At 34.1% G+C, this 18,809-nt stretch overlaps 1 protein-coding gene across 1 annotated transcript; it reads left to right on the plus strand.

Moving 5' to 3' along the window:
- The first annotated feature begins 1,748 nt into the window (after nt 1–1,748).
- Nucleotides 1,749–18,096, plus strand: LOC140040218 (disintegrin and metalloproteinase domain-containing protein 10-like). Its single transcript, XM_072085978.1, has 11 exons — nt 1,749–1,915; nt 3,167–3,305; nt 8,327–8,445; nt 9,178–9,425; nt 10,020–10,625; nt 11,199–11,385; nt 11,725–12,001; nt 12,657–12,741; nt 13,701–13,821; nt 14,359–14,621; nt 15,171–18,096. The coding sequence occupies exons 1-11, from the start codon at nt 1,852–1,854 to the stop codon at nt 15,489–15,491; spliced, it is 2,430 nt and encodes an 809-aa protein (XP_071942079.1). The 5' UTR covers nt 1,749–1,851; the 3' UTR covers nt 15,492–18,096.
- Nucleotides 18,097–18,809: the final 713 nt, after the last annotated feature.

The following is an 18,809-nucleotide window of genomic DNA, read 5'->3' on the forward strand; positions in this document are numbered from 1 at the left end:
AACGATATATGGCGTTGCATGAGTGAAAGTCTGACATACATTTCCGATAAATTTCCGTAAGGACTAAATCCTGAATCTGCCCGAGGACGATTGATAATACATTTACAATGCGATACTTAAGCCTCTGAGTTACGTATGTCTTCTTCCTCTCTTTCGCTTTCTTTATTCGTTTTCCTTTTCTCTCTGATTAATTTGAGTTGAGTCAAGTAAAAAAAGCTTAATTGCCTGTTCTTTTGTTTATTAGTTTGACTGTTAAAAAGTGAAATAATATCTTCACATTCAGTGGCGGATCTAGGGGGGGGGGGGGGGGTGAATAGGGTGGCTAGCCACCCCCCTTAATTCTCAAAAAAAAAAAAAAAAAAGATGCAACCTAATCGCGATTGACCGTCGCTAGACGTGGATTAATCTTTTAATTAAGAAGAGTAGGCCTAGCTAGGCCCTACTAGAGCTAGGGTTAGCATTAATAGTTGTGTGTAAATAGGCCTACACAGTGAAAGAGCTAAGAGTTCAATTACTATTATGAATTCAAGAGTTTAAAAAGAAAACACGATTTACAATCTTCGGAAAATACCCATTTTCAAAACACACGCACTCCTAAAACTACCAGCGTCACGTTGTCAAGCTCGCTCCTCGTGTGAATGCTGACGTCATCACTCTCCAAAATACACCATTTTCCATTGCAGTTAATTTCCGCCGCCCTGGTCCGTGTGTGCACAAGCGTTAGCGTGGTATATTTACACCCCTGAGTGGAGTGTAATATCGGGAACTTTTTTCTCGCGCATGAAAGTTTTTTGTATAATATTATGGTATGCAGTATAAACGATAAAAATAAACGAGAAACATGGTGTTCTTTTATTATTTTATAGGCATAAAATAAACATGAAATGTCTTGTATGTACACGGGACGGCCGAAAAAAGTATGTTATGTTATGTGGCGTATTTGGCGTTTTTTGATTTGTGTTATAGACACGGCGATTACTGCAATCATTGTATACCAAATTACATTGAGTTATTCACCCGGCTGTAGGGTATATATCTCTGAGGTTAACAGACCACCAAAACACGGTACACAACACATGCACTCTTTTGTTTGAAGGTTTTTCGATCAAAGTTTATTATTAGTTCGTCGAAAAAGATCCGTACAGTATTTAGGAAGGATGTATTTAAATTTACATTATGTAATATTTGTTATTAAGTGTGATGGAAACAGTTTCTCTAGCCTATTAAACAGTGTGTAAGCATCTATTTTTTCAAAATTTTTTGGAGCCTCGGGAGGGGGACACCCCCTCCCAAAACCCTCCCCCGCTCGGTGCTACGCACCTCGTTTCCCACTTTCGTGGCCACCCCCCCCTCGTCAGATCCTAGATCCGCCACTGACATTAGGCATACTCTCGTAAATAAATACCGGTACACAGTTAGCTCATAGCTGCGTAAAGAAATAAAAGATTTCTAGCGCCCTCTAATGTTGTTTTGAAACCGGTCTTCCAATGCAAAGTGTACGTACTTAACTTACAAACAATGCTTTGTTGCTTGTTTGATGCATTCCACTCACCTCTATACAATTAAAGAATACTATTATATACTAAACGATTAATATTTCGATAAACATAATAAATATATTGCATTTTAAAACTCATCTTTTGTTTTTATTTCATCACCCGGAAACGTAACCGGGCGTTCACGTTTACACACAAGATTTTTTACACCTCGAAAATGCCGGATGATTAATCTTCTTGGTGTGTGACGTAATACATTGAACAACAACACAACAAGGAAGGAACGAAAGTGTTTCTATATTGACGTTATTTTCTTCTTAATTGCTGGTTTCCAGCAACAGTTTGATGTACTAAGATGTTGCCTAAAATAGTCAGCCAAATTTTGTTAATTTTCACAACGCTGTGTATTGTCAAAATTAGTAAGTAAACGGTTAAAATATACAAGTGAGCTAGCGTAGGCCATCTGTTTTTTAGTCAGCTGTAAATTTGGTTCAGCGAATCTACTGTCATCTGACAAACCCAGTGTGTCCGATTGTGTAGCCTAGGCCTAGCCGTTAGGAGAAATCAGCAATATATATTGATATAGTGCCTTAATCAAATCTTTGGTATTGGTTGTGTAATAATAGTGAGCCTCTTTACTTTATACTCAATAAATAAAGTGTAGACTAGGCCTAGAGGCTATCATTTGTATATTTTTTATTCATTAAAATAAATAACTTTTTTACTTGCTTGGCCTACTGTTTTTTTTAATTCTTTTTTTTAAATGTTAAACTTTTTTTTTTAATGCTAAATTTAAGTAACCTATACTACACAATTTGGCCTAGTTACAAATGTACTGTACTGTGTAAGCCTAGGCCCCTATAGGCTATGCCTACTGTGTGTGGAAATAGAAGTAGGCCTACTGTAATTTTGCCTACAATACAATTAGGCCGCTGGAAATACATTACATGGTTCTCGTCAGCAAAAAATTGGTGAGGGATTTTTGTCAACGTTCATCTTTCATCACAGTATTTTAATTAAGTGAAATAAATCTTGAATGCAATAATGCCGTGTAGGCAGAGAGGTAGCTAGGCACGACGATTGATCGCGAAATGTATGAGAGCAGCAGACCAAAAAAACCGCGGTAGACCTCGTTCTGATGCAAGGTATGGATATCGCGTGTGAATATGACAAACACACGCTCACCGCCCGGACTAGAATACTTGGTTTCATAATGAGGCTCAAAATACGGATTGAAGGCGGTCCGCGACGATTAATATAACACACTTTATGTTGCGAAATCGTGCAATCACATACACAATGGTTTGAGCTTTCACGATCGACGGGAGGTTAGTCAAGATTTGTACTTTTCCCATATTTACCCCTGTTTTTTCTTAACAAATACACAAAGATGAAAGATGAACTTTTTGGGTGCGGGGCCTAAAATCGCAAGCGGGCGCTGACGAGAACCATGTACAGTAATGTATTTCCAGCGGCCTTATGGGAAAACACACATTATTATGGATAAATCAACTACTGTACCCACACCATAAAAAATTCTGTTTTCGTATCCCGAAAAATCATTTAAATTATGTATATCTATCTTTGTAATGTCAGTAGTATTAGTGATTTTATGTATATCTAGTATGTGATTTTAAATTACAGTATATCATTTTTATTTCTATAAAAAGGAGCTGCAAGGTTAAACCAGTTTATTAGTCACTTTGAAACTTTGGATTATAGCAGATCAGAGCTGAGCAAAAAGCATGAGCGAGCAAGACGATCAGTCAATCATCCCAACCTCTTCTTGGAATTTCATGCTCATGACAAGTAAGACAAATATAGTTTCTTGGCAATTACAGTACATAATATTTTTAAAAGTCAGAGTGGCAATGTTTGCTTCCCTATCACAACCACTTTAAAGGGTACGGTAACTCCGGGTATAAAGTTTCTTATGTTTCTTTGCTACAACATTGATACAGTAATAACCCTACTTATTTTTCGTCAGCAATGTACAATAATTAGTTATCATTCAAGTATTAACTTTCAATTATAATCAAACTTTACTAATATTGTACAGTTTGTCAGATAAATGATATTCCAATACAGGACGGTCGCTGGTCGATCCTACTCGCGTTTTAGAACCAGACTATTCTATAATGTATAATTTGCATAATTTAGGAATTGTTGAATGTGTACAGTATGTGTATTTCTAAACTGTGTAGTGGATTGTAAACCTTTCTATGCAAACAACAAGGTACTACAACAGTACTTAAACAAGGCCATATACATGGCTGCAGTCGCGTGTTCAAGTTAGTGTTTACCGACCGACATAGTGAGCTGTAGAGGCGCGTTGCACGCGACTAAAAATGTAATGTGATGCTTCAAACATCACTAATGACAATTTAGAAATCATTGATTACTTAATTAGTAGAAATAAGTTGAGCAATTTACTTATGTATCCATCACCAGAAGGATTAGTTACAATTACTGCAGTTTATAATTGTTCTGTTTTGAATGTTAATTCATTTTTACCCTCGACACATCGAATCAATATCACAATATATTTCTTATATTAATCTCATACTATAAGTACAGTACTACTCTTACCAGGGAGTTGTAGTTAAATAAATACATTAGCAACTCCTGCTCTTACTTTGACACAATCATCGTGAGGTGGTTTCCCGACTAGTCATCCATTCATAGAAGTACTGATGTCGTAGCCTACCTGTACGGTGACCATAGAATGTGACCTGAGGCATGACTAACTACGACTTTTAGTTGATAGAAGATTGAAAAAATTGTTAAGAAGAGTTGTACTGTATGTGGATGTTTAATGAAATTATGTCAAAAATGTTTACACACTAGGCATATAAATAGTAATGTTTGCTAGTAAAAATAATTTTGAGTTAATATGAATAAGATATAAGGAAGAAAAGCAAAGAGACTATGGAGCGGCTATTCCTGAATATACAATACTAAGTATCGTAGATTTAAATTATAAATTTTAGGCGATCTTGTCAAAGGTCAAGCGCCATATAGCCTGCCACGTTTCGATATTCAATATTGAACTTGACCTGACGTGGTTCCATGGTATCTTTATATGAAAATGGTAGAGTGGATAGAAAATAATTAATTAAAAATTTACCTTAAAATGGTTTTGAACTGAACCGGTGGATGTCTTGTTGTTGTATGGTTTTAGTTTAAAATACTCTATGTTCGATATTAGTGCGTGTGCGTAATAGAATGAAATGCTTGCGTACGATGTGCGTGATGCAGAGTTGTACAATAGTGTATGCTTATAAGTGTATCGTACATAGTAGTAGAAGATCGAAAATATAACATAGGTATATAATATGGTAGAATATGAAAAAGTAGTATAGAATGTAGAAAAAGGAAATGTTTGTTAATAAAAAGAATAGATTTTGAATGTGAGGAATGACTTATGACGGTTAGATCCCACTAGAGACCTATGTCGGCTCCTAGGCCTGTATAACTTCGTGAGGTGGTTTCCCGAATGATCGTAAAATCAAAACGGTACTGTGTATGACCAACTAGCGTTATTGTCACCGACTAGTCATCCATTCATAGAAGTACTGATGTCGTAGCCTACCTGTACGGTGACCATAGAATGTGACCTGAGGCATGACTAACTACGACTTTTAGTTGATAGAAGATTGAAAAAATTGTTAAGAAGAGTTGTACTGTATGTGGATGTTTAATGAAATTATGTAAAAAATGTTTACACACTAGGCATATAAATAGTAATGTTTGTTAGTAAAAATAATTTTGAGTTAATATGAATAAGATATAAGGAAGAAAAGCAAAGAGACTATGGAGCGGCTATTCCTGAATATACAATACTAAGTAGGCCTATTTCTTATATTAATCTCATGATATACTGACTGTAAGTACTACTTTTACCAGGGAGTTGTAATTAGATAAATAAATTAACAACTCCCTGGTCTTACTCCTGACACATCCTTTCAAATCTCATTTTTATTTATTTGCATCAAAATAACAATTAAAATTATACAAATTGCACCGTTTTTTTGTATCGAATTCAAACCTACTGTACAATGTAGCAGTTGATTCAATGTTCTAAATCAATACTAAACTGTTAGTTGAATGTCCACAGTCAGTAACTATTAGTGACGTTTGTTAGTGTGTTTGCTAATTATTGTTGACTGGACTTTGTTCAACCAATATAGACTTGAGTGCATCAAGTGTCATAAAGGGTGTGGCTTAACAGCATCCTAGTATAGTATGTACAGTAGATTGAAGTGAAGTACCAATCAAATTCAAACACTGCCTTAACCGCTCGGCCCCTCGACTGATATTTTGGTCCATGTCAAAGAATATATGTCCATGTTAAGAAAATACAGAGGGCGTGCTATTTAATATCTCATATGGAGGATACAGAAAATTCAACGACATTTTCAGAATGATAACTTGAAAATTGTAGGCAATTAAATTAAAATTAACAAATAAACAAAGCAAGTATGTGGCAAAACTCTATTTTGCCAAGTCAAAAAAACGTACTAATTAAAGACTTAATTAAACAAAAAAATGAGTAGTAATTTCATTATGTGGTTATGAATAAAAAGCTATAGGATTTATTTTTTCATATGATACTTTTGTATCAACAATGTTATTCATAATTTGATTGACTACATAGATTTGTACAAGGTCAGTTAATATGGAGGATTACAATAGCAATGTCATTGTCATGACTCATTGTCTTCTATTCTATACAAATAACAATACATGGATTCACTCCTTAGGCTACCACTAATTCTATTGAGTATTTTTTTTATAATAAACAAGAGCATGTATCTGAAACTACAGTACACAATTTGATAATAAACCAACATTTACTGTATATCACAAAATTGTAAACAAATCACGGATATGGATGGTAGATCTGCTAACAGATACTATGAATTTTGTTTGTTACTTTTTATTAGTTATTAAGCCTTGACATGCGTACATGACATTATAATAATAATATATAATAATAATATAATACATTTAATAGTACGTTTAACCAATGTGTCGTTAGTGTCAAACATTGTAACAGTTCTTCAGTATATTCACCGTCACTCACCCATTTGTTTTTTATGGTGTTTCTACTAAATTACTTGCCCCAATTATTAAACATACTGGTTCAGTTTATTGAAAAAAATGTTTAAAAATGAAACAAAATTCTGTTAATAACACACAAACAATTTCCTGTTTATTTTCAAAATGCTAAATTAAAAACTGTTGCCTAGTACCAAGATAACTATTCTTGATTAATCCATTACAAAAGCAATGAAAAATGTATTAATTTTTTAATTACTGTAGATAGAACAATAGGCTCTGTTTTTATAAATAGTACCGTAAATCAATATTCAACAATACTATGCAAATTTTAACTATAGCAACTGTACAGTACAGTACATACATAGATTTCTATCTAACAATCATGCATTGCATTTTGTAATGCTGTAATGGTGGGGGTTGGAAGAGGGAGGGGGAACAACAACTGTAAGATACTTGGAAAGTTTAAGGAATAAAGATTTCATTCAAATATATTGAGTTGACTTACTGTTTTTAGATGGATCATTTCAGACAGCCTAGATTTATAAAAGTATTGTACTGTAGTGTAGATGCCCAAATAAAATTATATTACTGTATATATTTATATAATATATTGAAATATAAGGTCTCATGCTTTTGGAGTTTGGAAGTTTCTCTACCCACCTCTGTCCTACACAAATAGGGAATGTATTAATGTATTATCTATCTATTACTAACTAGTTCTTGGAGAAATGTTGGCTAGCTGTTTCCTGCTTGTACAGTATCTATTTATATCTGCTATTACATACTGTACAACCCTGACTTATATTTGGTCACTATTATACAGATGTTGACTGCCTAGAGGTTAAATATAAGATTTGACATCCCCGAGGGAATGATATTATGTTCGAGGAAATTAAATATATAATTTCTGAGAACTTAATATCATTCCCGAGGGGATGTCTAATCTTATATTTTACCGATATAAAAGGCGATCTGTTATATTACATAGCCAACAAGAAGTAGAATATCTGCTGGGTCGGGTAGCTACTAGCTAGGCTAGGCCTCCTTTTTGTATTGTATGTAAACAAGCTGCCCAGACACCTTACTTTTCGAAGAATAATATACAGATAATTACTAATTAATGATTCCTTGGGAATAAAATATTCACTAGCCTACAGTAGGTTGTTTAAATAATAACAGAAGAATTTCCATCAATAAGCCTACATTATTAATAATAATATTATTATCAGGTAGGCCGAATAAAAATTAATTCGTCTTCTTTGACGATCGAGCCGAATCACCGGATGTTCAGTGCGTCGCACGCGTACCGGTTACTACTGTGAGTATTAACCAATCGGTCTTTCATCACATCTAGGGAGGCCTAATAACAAATGAGGGCGCTATGTATGCATAGTTTAAATAGTTTAGTTGATTAATTTCTTCAAGCAAGTACCGTGGCGCAGCGCATTAAACGTTGTCTTGTGATGGAGTGACAATTTCATCGCGAGTTCAAGACCCAGTAGTTGACTTTTGTTTAGTTATCGACAAACGCGAGTGTTGCCACACGAAAATTACACAGTCAATATCATCGTACTCGAGAATTTTCTGGATTTTATATGTTTAATGACAGGGGACACGATAATTACGCGAAAATTACTCAGTCAATATCATCGTACTCGAGGATATATACGATTTACGATCCTTGCAGCGGTAGTCATGTGATGCAGTTTCAACCAATCACGTTCACGTATTTAATATATATATAATACTCAATTATTTTTTTTCAGGCATTTTAAACTCAGGATGAAAAGGGATGCTCCAATGTTCTCTAAAAATCTAGTGGTTGAAAGTAGTGAAGGAACACGAAGGTATACTCCAGATCATATATATGTAGGATTATTAGAAGGTAAGGATCTACGTCACCCCCTATGCTTCAAAAGGAAGGTGGCTTTCATTTCAATAAGTAAATGGAAATTAATGGAAACACAAAAAAACGGGAACAGACAAAACAGTATACTGTATGATACTAGGACATACTGACCTTCAATATCTAGCAGCTACTGTACATAGATTCATTGGGATAGATTCATCTTGACCCCTCTTAAAAATACCCAAAATAAAATGTCACGCTTTGTACAGTATTTAGTTTCAAGGCTTATCCAAATTAATATAGATTTTAATTTTAAGTTGGCAGACATTTTTGTCCACTGGTGGTACTGATGCAGGTAAAATTAGCATCCCATTCATATACAGTATGGCCTATAACTGCAGTATTCCCATAAATAATGTGTGCTTTATTCCTATAGTATGTCTATAATAGCTATGTGTTTACCCGTGGGAACACTACAATTACTTGCATTAATTTACTCGCACAAGAACTGTATAGTCATTTTCTAAAAGACACATTTATTATTCAAATAATATACATTAATACAATAATTGCCTAGTGACCCGTTCGATAAAGTGACCTGACCATCACTCTCTAAAACAAATGAGGTCTGCTGTAATAAGTGAGCATTATAAATTGAGCTAAGCACTGCTCTGATTTGTAAACAAAATGACAGGTTCTTGTTCCGTCAAGAATAGTGGAGATTATTATCCTTGTTTAATATTTTGTTTTTTTATCACATTTTTTCAGATGATCCTAGTAGCAGCTGTCATGGTTCAATAATCAATGATACATTCCGCGGTAGGATAAAAACAGGGAATGATGAGTATTACATAGAACCAGCTCATCGCTATTTTGATACCGAAACAAACTTTCATTCTGTAATATATATGGGCAAGCATGTGGAGCCACCGTCAGAGTTATTTGGATGTGGGGCCAAGGACCAAATACACACTCGCATGCAAGATTTCCTAGCAGAGAATTATAAGGCACAATCTGTAAGATTCTATTTCAAATGTCTATTTGTTGGGTGGTCAAGTTTGTTATTTCCCCCATGCTTGCAAACATAATTATTTTAAGAAAATTTAAGTTTTTTGTGTTTTGAGAGTAGGAGAAACATAAGAAACATAATAATAAGACTGATCCACAAAAAAATGGTTTTGTTATAAATCTGTCCTAAATTGTGTAATAAGTTTTAAATAATACTGTAAGTGTACAAACTGTAAGCTACAGAAGAGCCTCACCCCTCACAACTCCTTTGGACACTCTTGTCATAGCGTGGTTCCCACTAGAACGTAATGCAAGGACGTAAACGCAACGCAAGCGTTTAAACCAATGACAAGCGAAGTTATAGACAGTTAACAATCACAAGTGAATAAGCCATCGCTTGTGATTGGTCAATTCACTTGCGTTGCGTTACGTCCTTGCGTTGCGTCGCTAGTGGAAACAACGCTTAAGGGGACAGTAATAATACAATCTAGAGCATCATTTCTTCTGAAAAATAATACAATTATATAAGATAATAAAAGATAAACAAACCCAAATGTAACAAATATATATTTAGAATGATTTTACTTTGTTATTTATTTTAGGTTTTTGATGAAAATGAAGAATCTCCTTCAGAGAAGTATTCCTCCTCACAACGTCATAAACGAGCGACAGTCAATTACAACAACAAAGGCTGTACTTTGTATCTTCAAGCTGATCATACATACACCGCGCTCTTTAACAATGATGAGAACGAGGTGATCGCCGAGCTCCATGACCATGTCACGGCTGTAAACAGTATTTACGAAAACACACGCTTTGGTGAATGGGGCAACGGCATCGGATTTGAAGTGGATAGGATACGTATCAACGGCACTCAAGAAGAAAACGACCCATCAAACCCGTTTGGAATGAACAATATCGGTGTCGAGAAATTTCTCGAATTGAATTCGTTACAAAACCATAACGATTATTGTCTCGCGTACGTATTTGCTAATCGTGATTTCAATGACGGAGTTCTTGGGTTGGCATGGGTTGGATCTGCTGGTGGAACCTCTGGTGGTATTTGCGAAGATTTTAAGAAGTTTACTGGTGGATCTCAAAGTCTTAACACGGGTATTGTGACGGTTAAGAACTATGGCCAAAGGGTTCCGTCAAAAGTCTCTCACATCACGTTTGCACACGAACTCGGACATAACTTTGGATCTCCAGTAAGTATGGTAGTAATAATTGTAGTCTACTACTCAATATTATTTTTCAGTACTACTGTATTGCCATAAGATTTGTCACTACATTTTAAATTATCATACACTATTAAATAATAATAAATTTAATTTATAAAGCGCTTCATAATGACAGAAACAAACTCTAAGCGCTGTTCATAAAAATAACATAAACATCTGGTCAGCTTAATCTAAAGCAATCAATACCAACAATTTAAAAATTACACAACAAAAAAAAGACATAATAATATACAAACGAGAACAGTCTATTCAGTTAATAAACAAAAATTTAAAAAAGAAACTTTTTTTTTGTTTCCAAAATAAGTTCCAAATATAGTTACCTCATCTTGGGTCATTGGCAAATTTGTTATTTTATCTCTATAAAACTTTTTAGATTGATTTTGGTACACATGTTTAACAATACTAAAGAGAAATGAATTTTATTCTCATTTGCATTTATTCTTTTTTTGTAAACAAAGTTGACGCACTATTATGACATGATAACCTGCAATGCAAATAAGCATATTTTTTATAACAAGATAAATATAAACTATATTTCAGCATGATTACCCATCACATTGTCGGCCTGGCGATGGAGCTGGCTCAGATGCACGTAAGAGTGGTAACTACATCATGTATGCAAGCGCAACATCTGGAGATCGCACAAACAACAACCTGTTCTCGTCATGCAGTATAGGTAACATGACCAAAGTGTTGGATGCGAAGGCCTCAAAATGTTTTGTTCCAGGTAAGCTGCACCAGGAAATACATGGGTTTTGGTTTTCTTTCACACCTATGTAAAGGGAACGTGATTGTATGCTTGCTGGAATTATTTCCGGCAAATATATTTATATTAAGCATCTTTCACACCTGCTCCGCGACGGTTCCTGTCCAGCAAATCAAATCGAACGTAAATGTTCAACCATCATAATCTACCAAAGTACCAGGATGGTCCATTACAGTCCCTCTCTGCAAACCTCACAAAAATTTCAAAAAACTATAATTCATTTCTTTTATTTTGGCTGTTCAAAATGATGGACAGCCAATAAGGCACCTAAAATTAACCTTATTAAAATTATTTTATTAGTTACTGGTGATCGTGAAGTTTGTGGAAATCGTATTGTTGAAGGCAAAGAAGAATGCGACTGCGGTTATGCTGATCAATGCGAAGACAAATGCTGTACTCCACGAAGTGAGGGAAGTAGTACTAGTGGTTGTACACTTGCTATTGCTGCCCCCATCTCAGCGAAGTGTAGCCCTTCACAAGGACAGTGTTGCAATTCAACTACATGTGATTATGTGAGCATTGATGCCATGTTAACATGTCGTAGTGATTCGGATTGCAGCGGAGAAGCACTATGCAGATATCCTTTAACTTTTATCTATAACAAATCAGTTTAATATTCTAAATTATGTATGGCCAAGGGACAAAAATGTTGTTGTTCTCATCAGCACTTCTCAAATCACAACCAATACTGTTGATTAACATATCATGTACTTTTTAATAGTCTCTCATATAAAACAAATCACAACCAATACTGTTGGTCAACATGTTAACACAGTCTCTCATATAAAATACAAATCACAACCAATACTGTTGGTCAACATATGTAGTTTTTTAACAGTGTCTCATATAATACAAATCACAACCAATACTGTTGGTCAACATATCATGTAGTTTTTAGTCAAAGTAAAATTGTTTGCAAGTCATAAACAAAATCTGTTTGTTCTCTACGCTAAAAAAAGTAGTAGAAGCAGGACCAGGAACTTTACTGTTGAAATAAGTGGAGTTATTTTCAATTTAAAGGCACATTTTATTTATTTATTATGAGAGAGAAAGAGAGAGAGAGAGTTTGTGTGTTTGTTTCCTGCAATGAAATACATAGTACAACAACATTTTAAACTACATTTTGAAAACCACCCTGAGACGGGTATCTTTCCTAGTATATATAAATTAGTATAAACAAGTTTAAACTTTACAAAGAATAAGTGCTTTTTCCTTGACTGCATTCTTCCTACTGGTGGCAGTGCGGTATGTCCTCCTTCAGAACATAAAGCCAACCAATCATTTTGCAACAACTTCAAACAGATATGTTATGATGGGGTAAGTTTTCTGTAGCTAAAGGTTCCTCTTAAGCCAATTTCTACTGGAGTGGAGATGTAGCGTGGTGGTTGAGATGCTCAGCGGCTACCAATCCAAGGGTTCTAGGATCGAGTCCTGTCATTTGTTGAGATTTTCTTATGGCAAAAAAACAACTCCACTCCCAAAGACTTGTAAAGGCCAATTTACACAGACGAGCGGTAGCGGTAAGCAGAAAGCTTTTCCCACGTAGAATATGTATCTACAGTATCCTGAGCGGAAATCTCCCATCCGCTCCGTGTTGTGTGTAAATGATCATAAGGAATAAATGTAACCGCTCCTCTGTTTAAATTGGCTTTAATGAGTGGGTGAGTGGCCGAGCGGTTAAGACAGTGGAACCGTAATTACGTAGCCATAACATCGACAGGGGTTCGAGGCTCACTCACTCCATGGTTCTGGTGGTAGAACAAGTCTTCTCGGATAAGGACTATAAACCGTAGGTCCAGTGTACACATCTAGCTCGTGTGTACTTCAAAGAACCTAGTACATCTTTCGAGACGAGTAGGGGGTTACCTCGGTGTATTAGTACATCACAGTCACTGATCATAACTGGGCCCTCTGGGAGACCAGTCTTTGACTAAAGAGGTTACCCAGTATAAATATGTATTTCATAGTGAATGAATGGTTATCCTTAGTTATATAAAAGAGAAGAAGAGAGATATCCATTGACTTTGTCTTTGGATATATCATTGTCTTAAAGTTGGCAATGACGTAAATTTATAATTATAATAATTGTAGTAGAAATAAAAATGGAAAAACTTACAAAGGAAAACGTCCATAATTTGATTATTGCTTCATTTATGTCTGATAGCGTAAAAAAAATGTTTCTGGCTATCTAGTTATTGACTACCAGGACTTAAAAATTGCTTTATGTTCATTAGGCCTACCATAAATATATTTTTTTGTGTGTGAATATTTATTAGGAATGTTCCGGATCAGTTTGTGATATTTTCGACGGATTGGAAGCATGCTATTGTGGTCTACCAGCTAGCCCAAGTGATGAGGACAACAAGCAACTTTGTCATATCTGCTGTCAGCAAATAGGTAAGGCCTAACAATTTACAATTGACTTTCATGTGCAGACCCAGGGGCTAGCACTTGGTGTGTGCCCATTGTCTTTTTGACGGCCAAAGTGGAATTATGAAAATTTAATTGTGACTGGAGAGACCGTAGAAGTTTATTTATAGTATATTTATATTATTATCGCATTCATTTTTGTAAGATTCTTAGATAGTTTGTGGAGTCCACTGCAAGAAATGCTGTACTATGGCTAACCTGCAAAAACGTCTATGTGTTATCATTTCTGAAAAACAGAATATACTTGTGTCCCGTAATTTACTGTATATACTAGTCTATATATAGATCTAAAGGCAAATTAAAGAAAAAAATTACAATGCTGTGGGTAACAGTTGCTGGATCTCAATGAAGATACAAAATAAGAAAAAAGCTAAATCAAAACGAAAAAATAAAACAGCCAGAAAAATAGTCTAGTCTATATATAGTATACACTGTATAAACTATATGACACAAAAGAGACACAATAAAGCATTCTAAACATAAATGTACTCACTTTATTCACAGGTCAGGAAGACACTTGTAAAAGCAGTACAGAGATACCAGAAATGAGTGACATCATCACTCAATATGGTGAAACGTATCCCGATGAAAAGAACAACGAGGAGAAGGTTCTATTCCAACCTGCTGGTACGCCATGTAATAACTTCAACGGTTACTGTGATGTGTTTTATAAATGCCGCGATGTTGATTCTAGCGGACCTCTGTCTCGTCTCACTACAGCTCTTTTCAATCCGGAGCTTTACCAGGATATTGCTGATTGGATAAAGGTAAACATTGTAGTTTCTGCAGTAAAATCATGGTTTAGACAAACAACAAAGCCATGTCTGCTTTATTTGGATTACGAAAGCAAATATACAGAACCCACTTAATTATAATCAACAATTACAATTCAGTTTTTTTTGTTTTGTATATACTTAAATAGACCAAATAAATAATGAAATGAAATGAAATATCTACGAATTTGAAGAGAATTTATTATTTTTTCAGTTTAGTCATTAGTTTTTCGTTCATGCCTGTCTTATTTATATAAGAAAAAACACCTATGCATATTTTTGTTACATCACTTTGATGTTTCCACAGCGCTTTACACAAATTCAAACCATTATTAACAGTTATAAATATCCATGGGTTTTATAGAAACCGATATTTATTTGGGCTAGCCAAATGTTGGACCACTTGGACTACAAATCATTTTTTTTTAATTTCTAGTTGGAAAAAAATGTTTTCTTTTTCAATCAATCTTACTATCTGCTGCAGTACAACTTGCATTGGTTTATAGTTAAAAAATAATACATTTTAATATTTCTTTTCTTCAGCAAAACTGGTGGGCGACAGCATTGATAGGTCTCTGCATTGTACTACTAATGGGACTGTTCATTGCATGTTGTAGCGTGCACACACCGAGCAGTAACCCTAACATGAAAAAAGCAAGGGACCTACCAGGTGCTCAGACGCTCCGCCGTCGACGTAAACCACAGGGTGCACCTTCTCAAGGTGGCAGGCCTCAGAGCAGGCCCCAGAGCAGACCCCAGAGTAATCCCCAAGGCAGACCCCAGAGTAATCCCCAAGGCAGACCCCAGAGTCGGCCACAAAGCCGACCCCCGCCATATTCGTTTGGAGATTATGAGATGGCTTAGGTATTTGCAGTTATATATTTTTTTGTCTATGTATTAAAGGGGTTTTGTGAAACTCAGATTTATGAATCGTTGAAAAATAGATCTATTTTCTTAAAATGTATAATTTGTTTTTAGTCATCAATTTACTAGCGAGCTATTTTTAATTAACTCTTGGTAAGAATTTAAAATGCAAATGAATAGACTTTTTAAATAGCTAGAGCTTGTCTATTTAATGGATTGGTCGCAACTTACTTTTCATTTAAGTGTAGGTAAATAATGTACCGTGCTTGATCGAATAAGCACATTGTGTAGCACAGTCAAATAAGCATTGCAATTTTTAATGCTATGCGTTAGTTAGTTTAAACCTGAGGCAGTAACCAATATGAAGATATGTAAGCAAATAAGCAGTGCTCAATTGAGAACTGCTGACTGTGAGCACAGGGTATAAACTCACCTTGGCTGCTTAGTTTAGGTTAATGAACACATTTGCCAAAACGCTTTAAACATCACCAAAACCGGAACGCATCAAAAACAATGTCCCCGCTTATTTGATCATTTACACTCGGTACTTATTTGAATAGAAGTTACTTTTTTTATTTGATTGATTGAGATACTTTGTATCCTTTCTGTATTTCATTTATTGATTATTAATTGTTAAATGCAATTTATGAATACCCTTGATCCAAATATTATTTAACTTTCTTTCAGGCAATCTTTGTTTTGTAAGATGGATAAATAAGTGTATATTATCCATAAGTATTTTATTTATTGAATCAAATCATTAGAATTGATTCAATAAATGAAACTTATAATGTTGTGTACTACTATTACAAGCCAAATACAACGTTTACTTTTAGTTAATATTGACTGATCACAGAGGAATAAAAATTCTTGCTCATATTAGAATAGCTAAGTATACACAACTGGGTCTGCTGTAGGCCCAAGTTTTACCAGAATATTTACAAGAAAGCACTGTTTAATGTAGACCCACACCAATATATAATTACATTTTTATTACATTTTAAAAAATATTATGAACATTTCTTCACTTCAAAGGTAACGTATTCAATGTAGACTTTTTTGGAGATGAGCAAACTAAAGCAAAAACAATTTAACTTGATATAATATATGGAATTACCAGTACACTTAAGAATAGGTATACTACTTGTAGATTTTAGAAGAAGGTAATGAGGCGTGACCAGTTTAATTGGTTAAAGAAAATAACATGAGACTGCATGCACAGTAGAAACCCTTTTATGGGGGACAACTTTATGACCCGACAATGCAAAGTGTCCTTTTAAAAGGGGTATCTATAAAAAGTGTTGTCACGAATGTATACATTAAAAAAATGGATGAAAACAACAGATAATACAAACACAAGAAACCCATTTCACACTAATAAACTAAATACTAAACAAACTGGGATGTATAGACACTGCTAAAGCTCTGTCTACACTAACAAACTAGTTTGACAAAAGTGTGATGTGCCCAAATATGGTAGTGATATGACATCATCGTGTCTATATATGGGCACATCGCATTTTGTTGTCACAAAGTTTGATAGTGTAGATAGCTTTAGGTCTGGACTAGGAACATTTCCATTAAATTATATAAATCGATTCCAATATAATTACTGAAATATGACAAATTAGGTACAAATATATTAAAACACTGAATTAATGAAGAAGAATGTCCAAATGGTTCAATAACTTTTATTCTTTTATAGATATATATGTTTTATAATTTTAATGTTTGACTCTTTTTTCTTGCATGAAGATTACATAAATAGATTTTCAAAAATCGGGTATGGTTATAATTACATCTGAACTGCTAGCATAGTAGTAATCATCATTAAGCTATTGTGTTTATATTATCTTTGATGAAGACATCACTATGTGTACGAAAAAAAAGCTTCTGGGAAAGATAATGGCATTGTGGGAAAAAAATTGTCTTCCTGGTGTATCCGAGGTGTGAACTAAAAGAGCAAGAAAGGAAGTATGTATGTAGTACTAATGTGGTTAAGAACCATTTTGTTTTAGAGAAAATGTACTTGGTATGAAGTGTAGCTGTCTGAGGTATGCAAGTCTAATCTAAACTTTTAAACCTGTCCATACTATTGAACTTTATGTGACAAAAAATGTGATGTGCCCATATATGGACATGATGATGTCATATCACTACCATATTTGGTCATATCACTACCATACCAACTAGTTTGATAGTGTAGACAGAGCCTAAGAAGACTATTCTTGAATACTAAAGTACTAACTGTTGTATTTTGCCTCAGTGGGGTTTGGGGTGGGGTTGTATTTGACATTAGAAAGAGGCTTTGATTAATCTGAAACTTTAAATCTAATAATGTGTAATAAAACGTTTAAAATTCTTCTGTTTCTAATTGTAAAGATTTCATAATATCTATATGATTGGTTACAGTTTTTATGTTTTTTTTTATAAAAGCAATTATGACTTTGTCTTGTTGGATGTCTATGACAATACTGTAAATTTTTTGAGGACGAAAATGTAAAAAAAATGAATAAGAATTGGAGTGTTTGTGATTTTACTCGCGTTACTTTCCAATAAAATGTGTACAATTCTTGAATATTATATCTAACAATTATTGATTGAAGACTTTCATATTTGTATTATTCATATTTATATTTTGTTTATCTCATATCATATTCTTGTACTGTAGTCTAGTTTATATTTAACAGTATGCATTGTATCACACTTACTCAGGACTTGTTTTTGAGAACTTACATGAATCACAATTTTGTTTAAAATTTGATTGGCCTATACCATATTCAGTGTATTAAATTCTGAACAGTCGTTACCTCATCGAGATCAGCAACAGGCTCATCATGTTCAGCGACAAGCCCATCATAGTTAGCGGCATGCCCATCATGGTTAGCAAAAGGCCAATCATGTTCAGCAAATGTAAAAAATGACAATTGTGTTTTCAGATTATTAAACACTAAACCTTGCAATGTTACAGTTTAATTATTGTTATTACAATTATTTTATTATTTAATCAAAGTGATATATTGTTTATGTATTTGATATACTTTTATAGAACTACTGTACTTCATTGACTTTGTGTTTTTAAGTTGTTAATTTTTTTTTAATTATAGAATATGACACACTTTGAGCACAATTACGTTTACCATATATATTTTTAGAAGTTGATTTTTGATGTTAAAAATAATACTTAAATACATTGATTAGCAAAAAAATAATATTGTGTATGTTGTTTGATAATAAATAATAACAGGTTTTCATCATCTTTTATTTTTGATGTACAGAAAATTTTTTTTTTAATTACAAAACTTCCAACATTATTTG

Source organism: Antedon mediterranea, chromosome 2, assembly GCF_964355755.1.
Source record: "Antedon mediterranea chromosome 2, ecAntMedi1.1, whole genome shotgun sequence".
NCBI lineage: Eukaryota > Metazoa > Echinodermata > Crinoidea > Comatulida > Antedonidae > Antedon > Antedon mediterranea.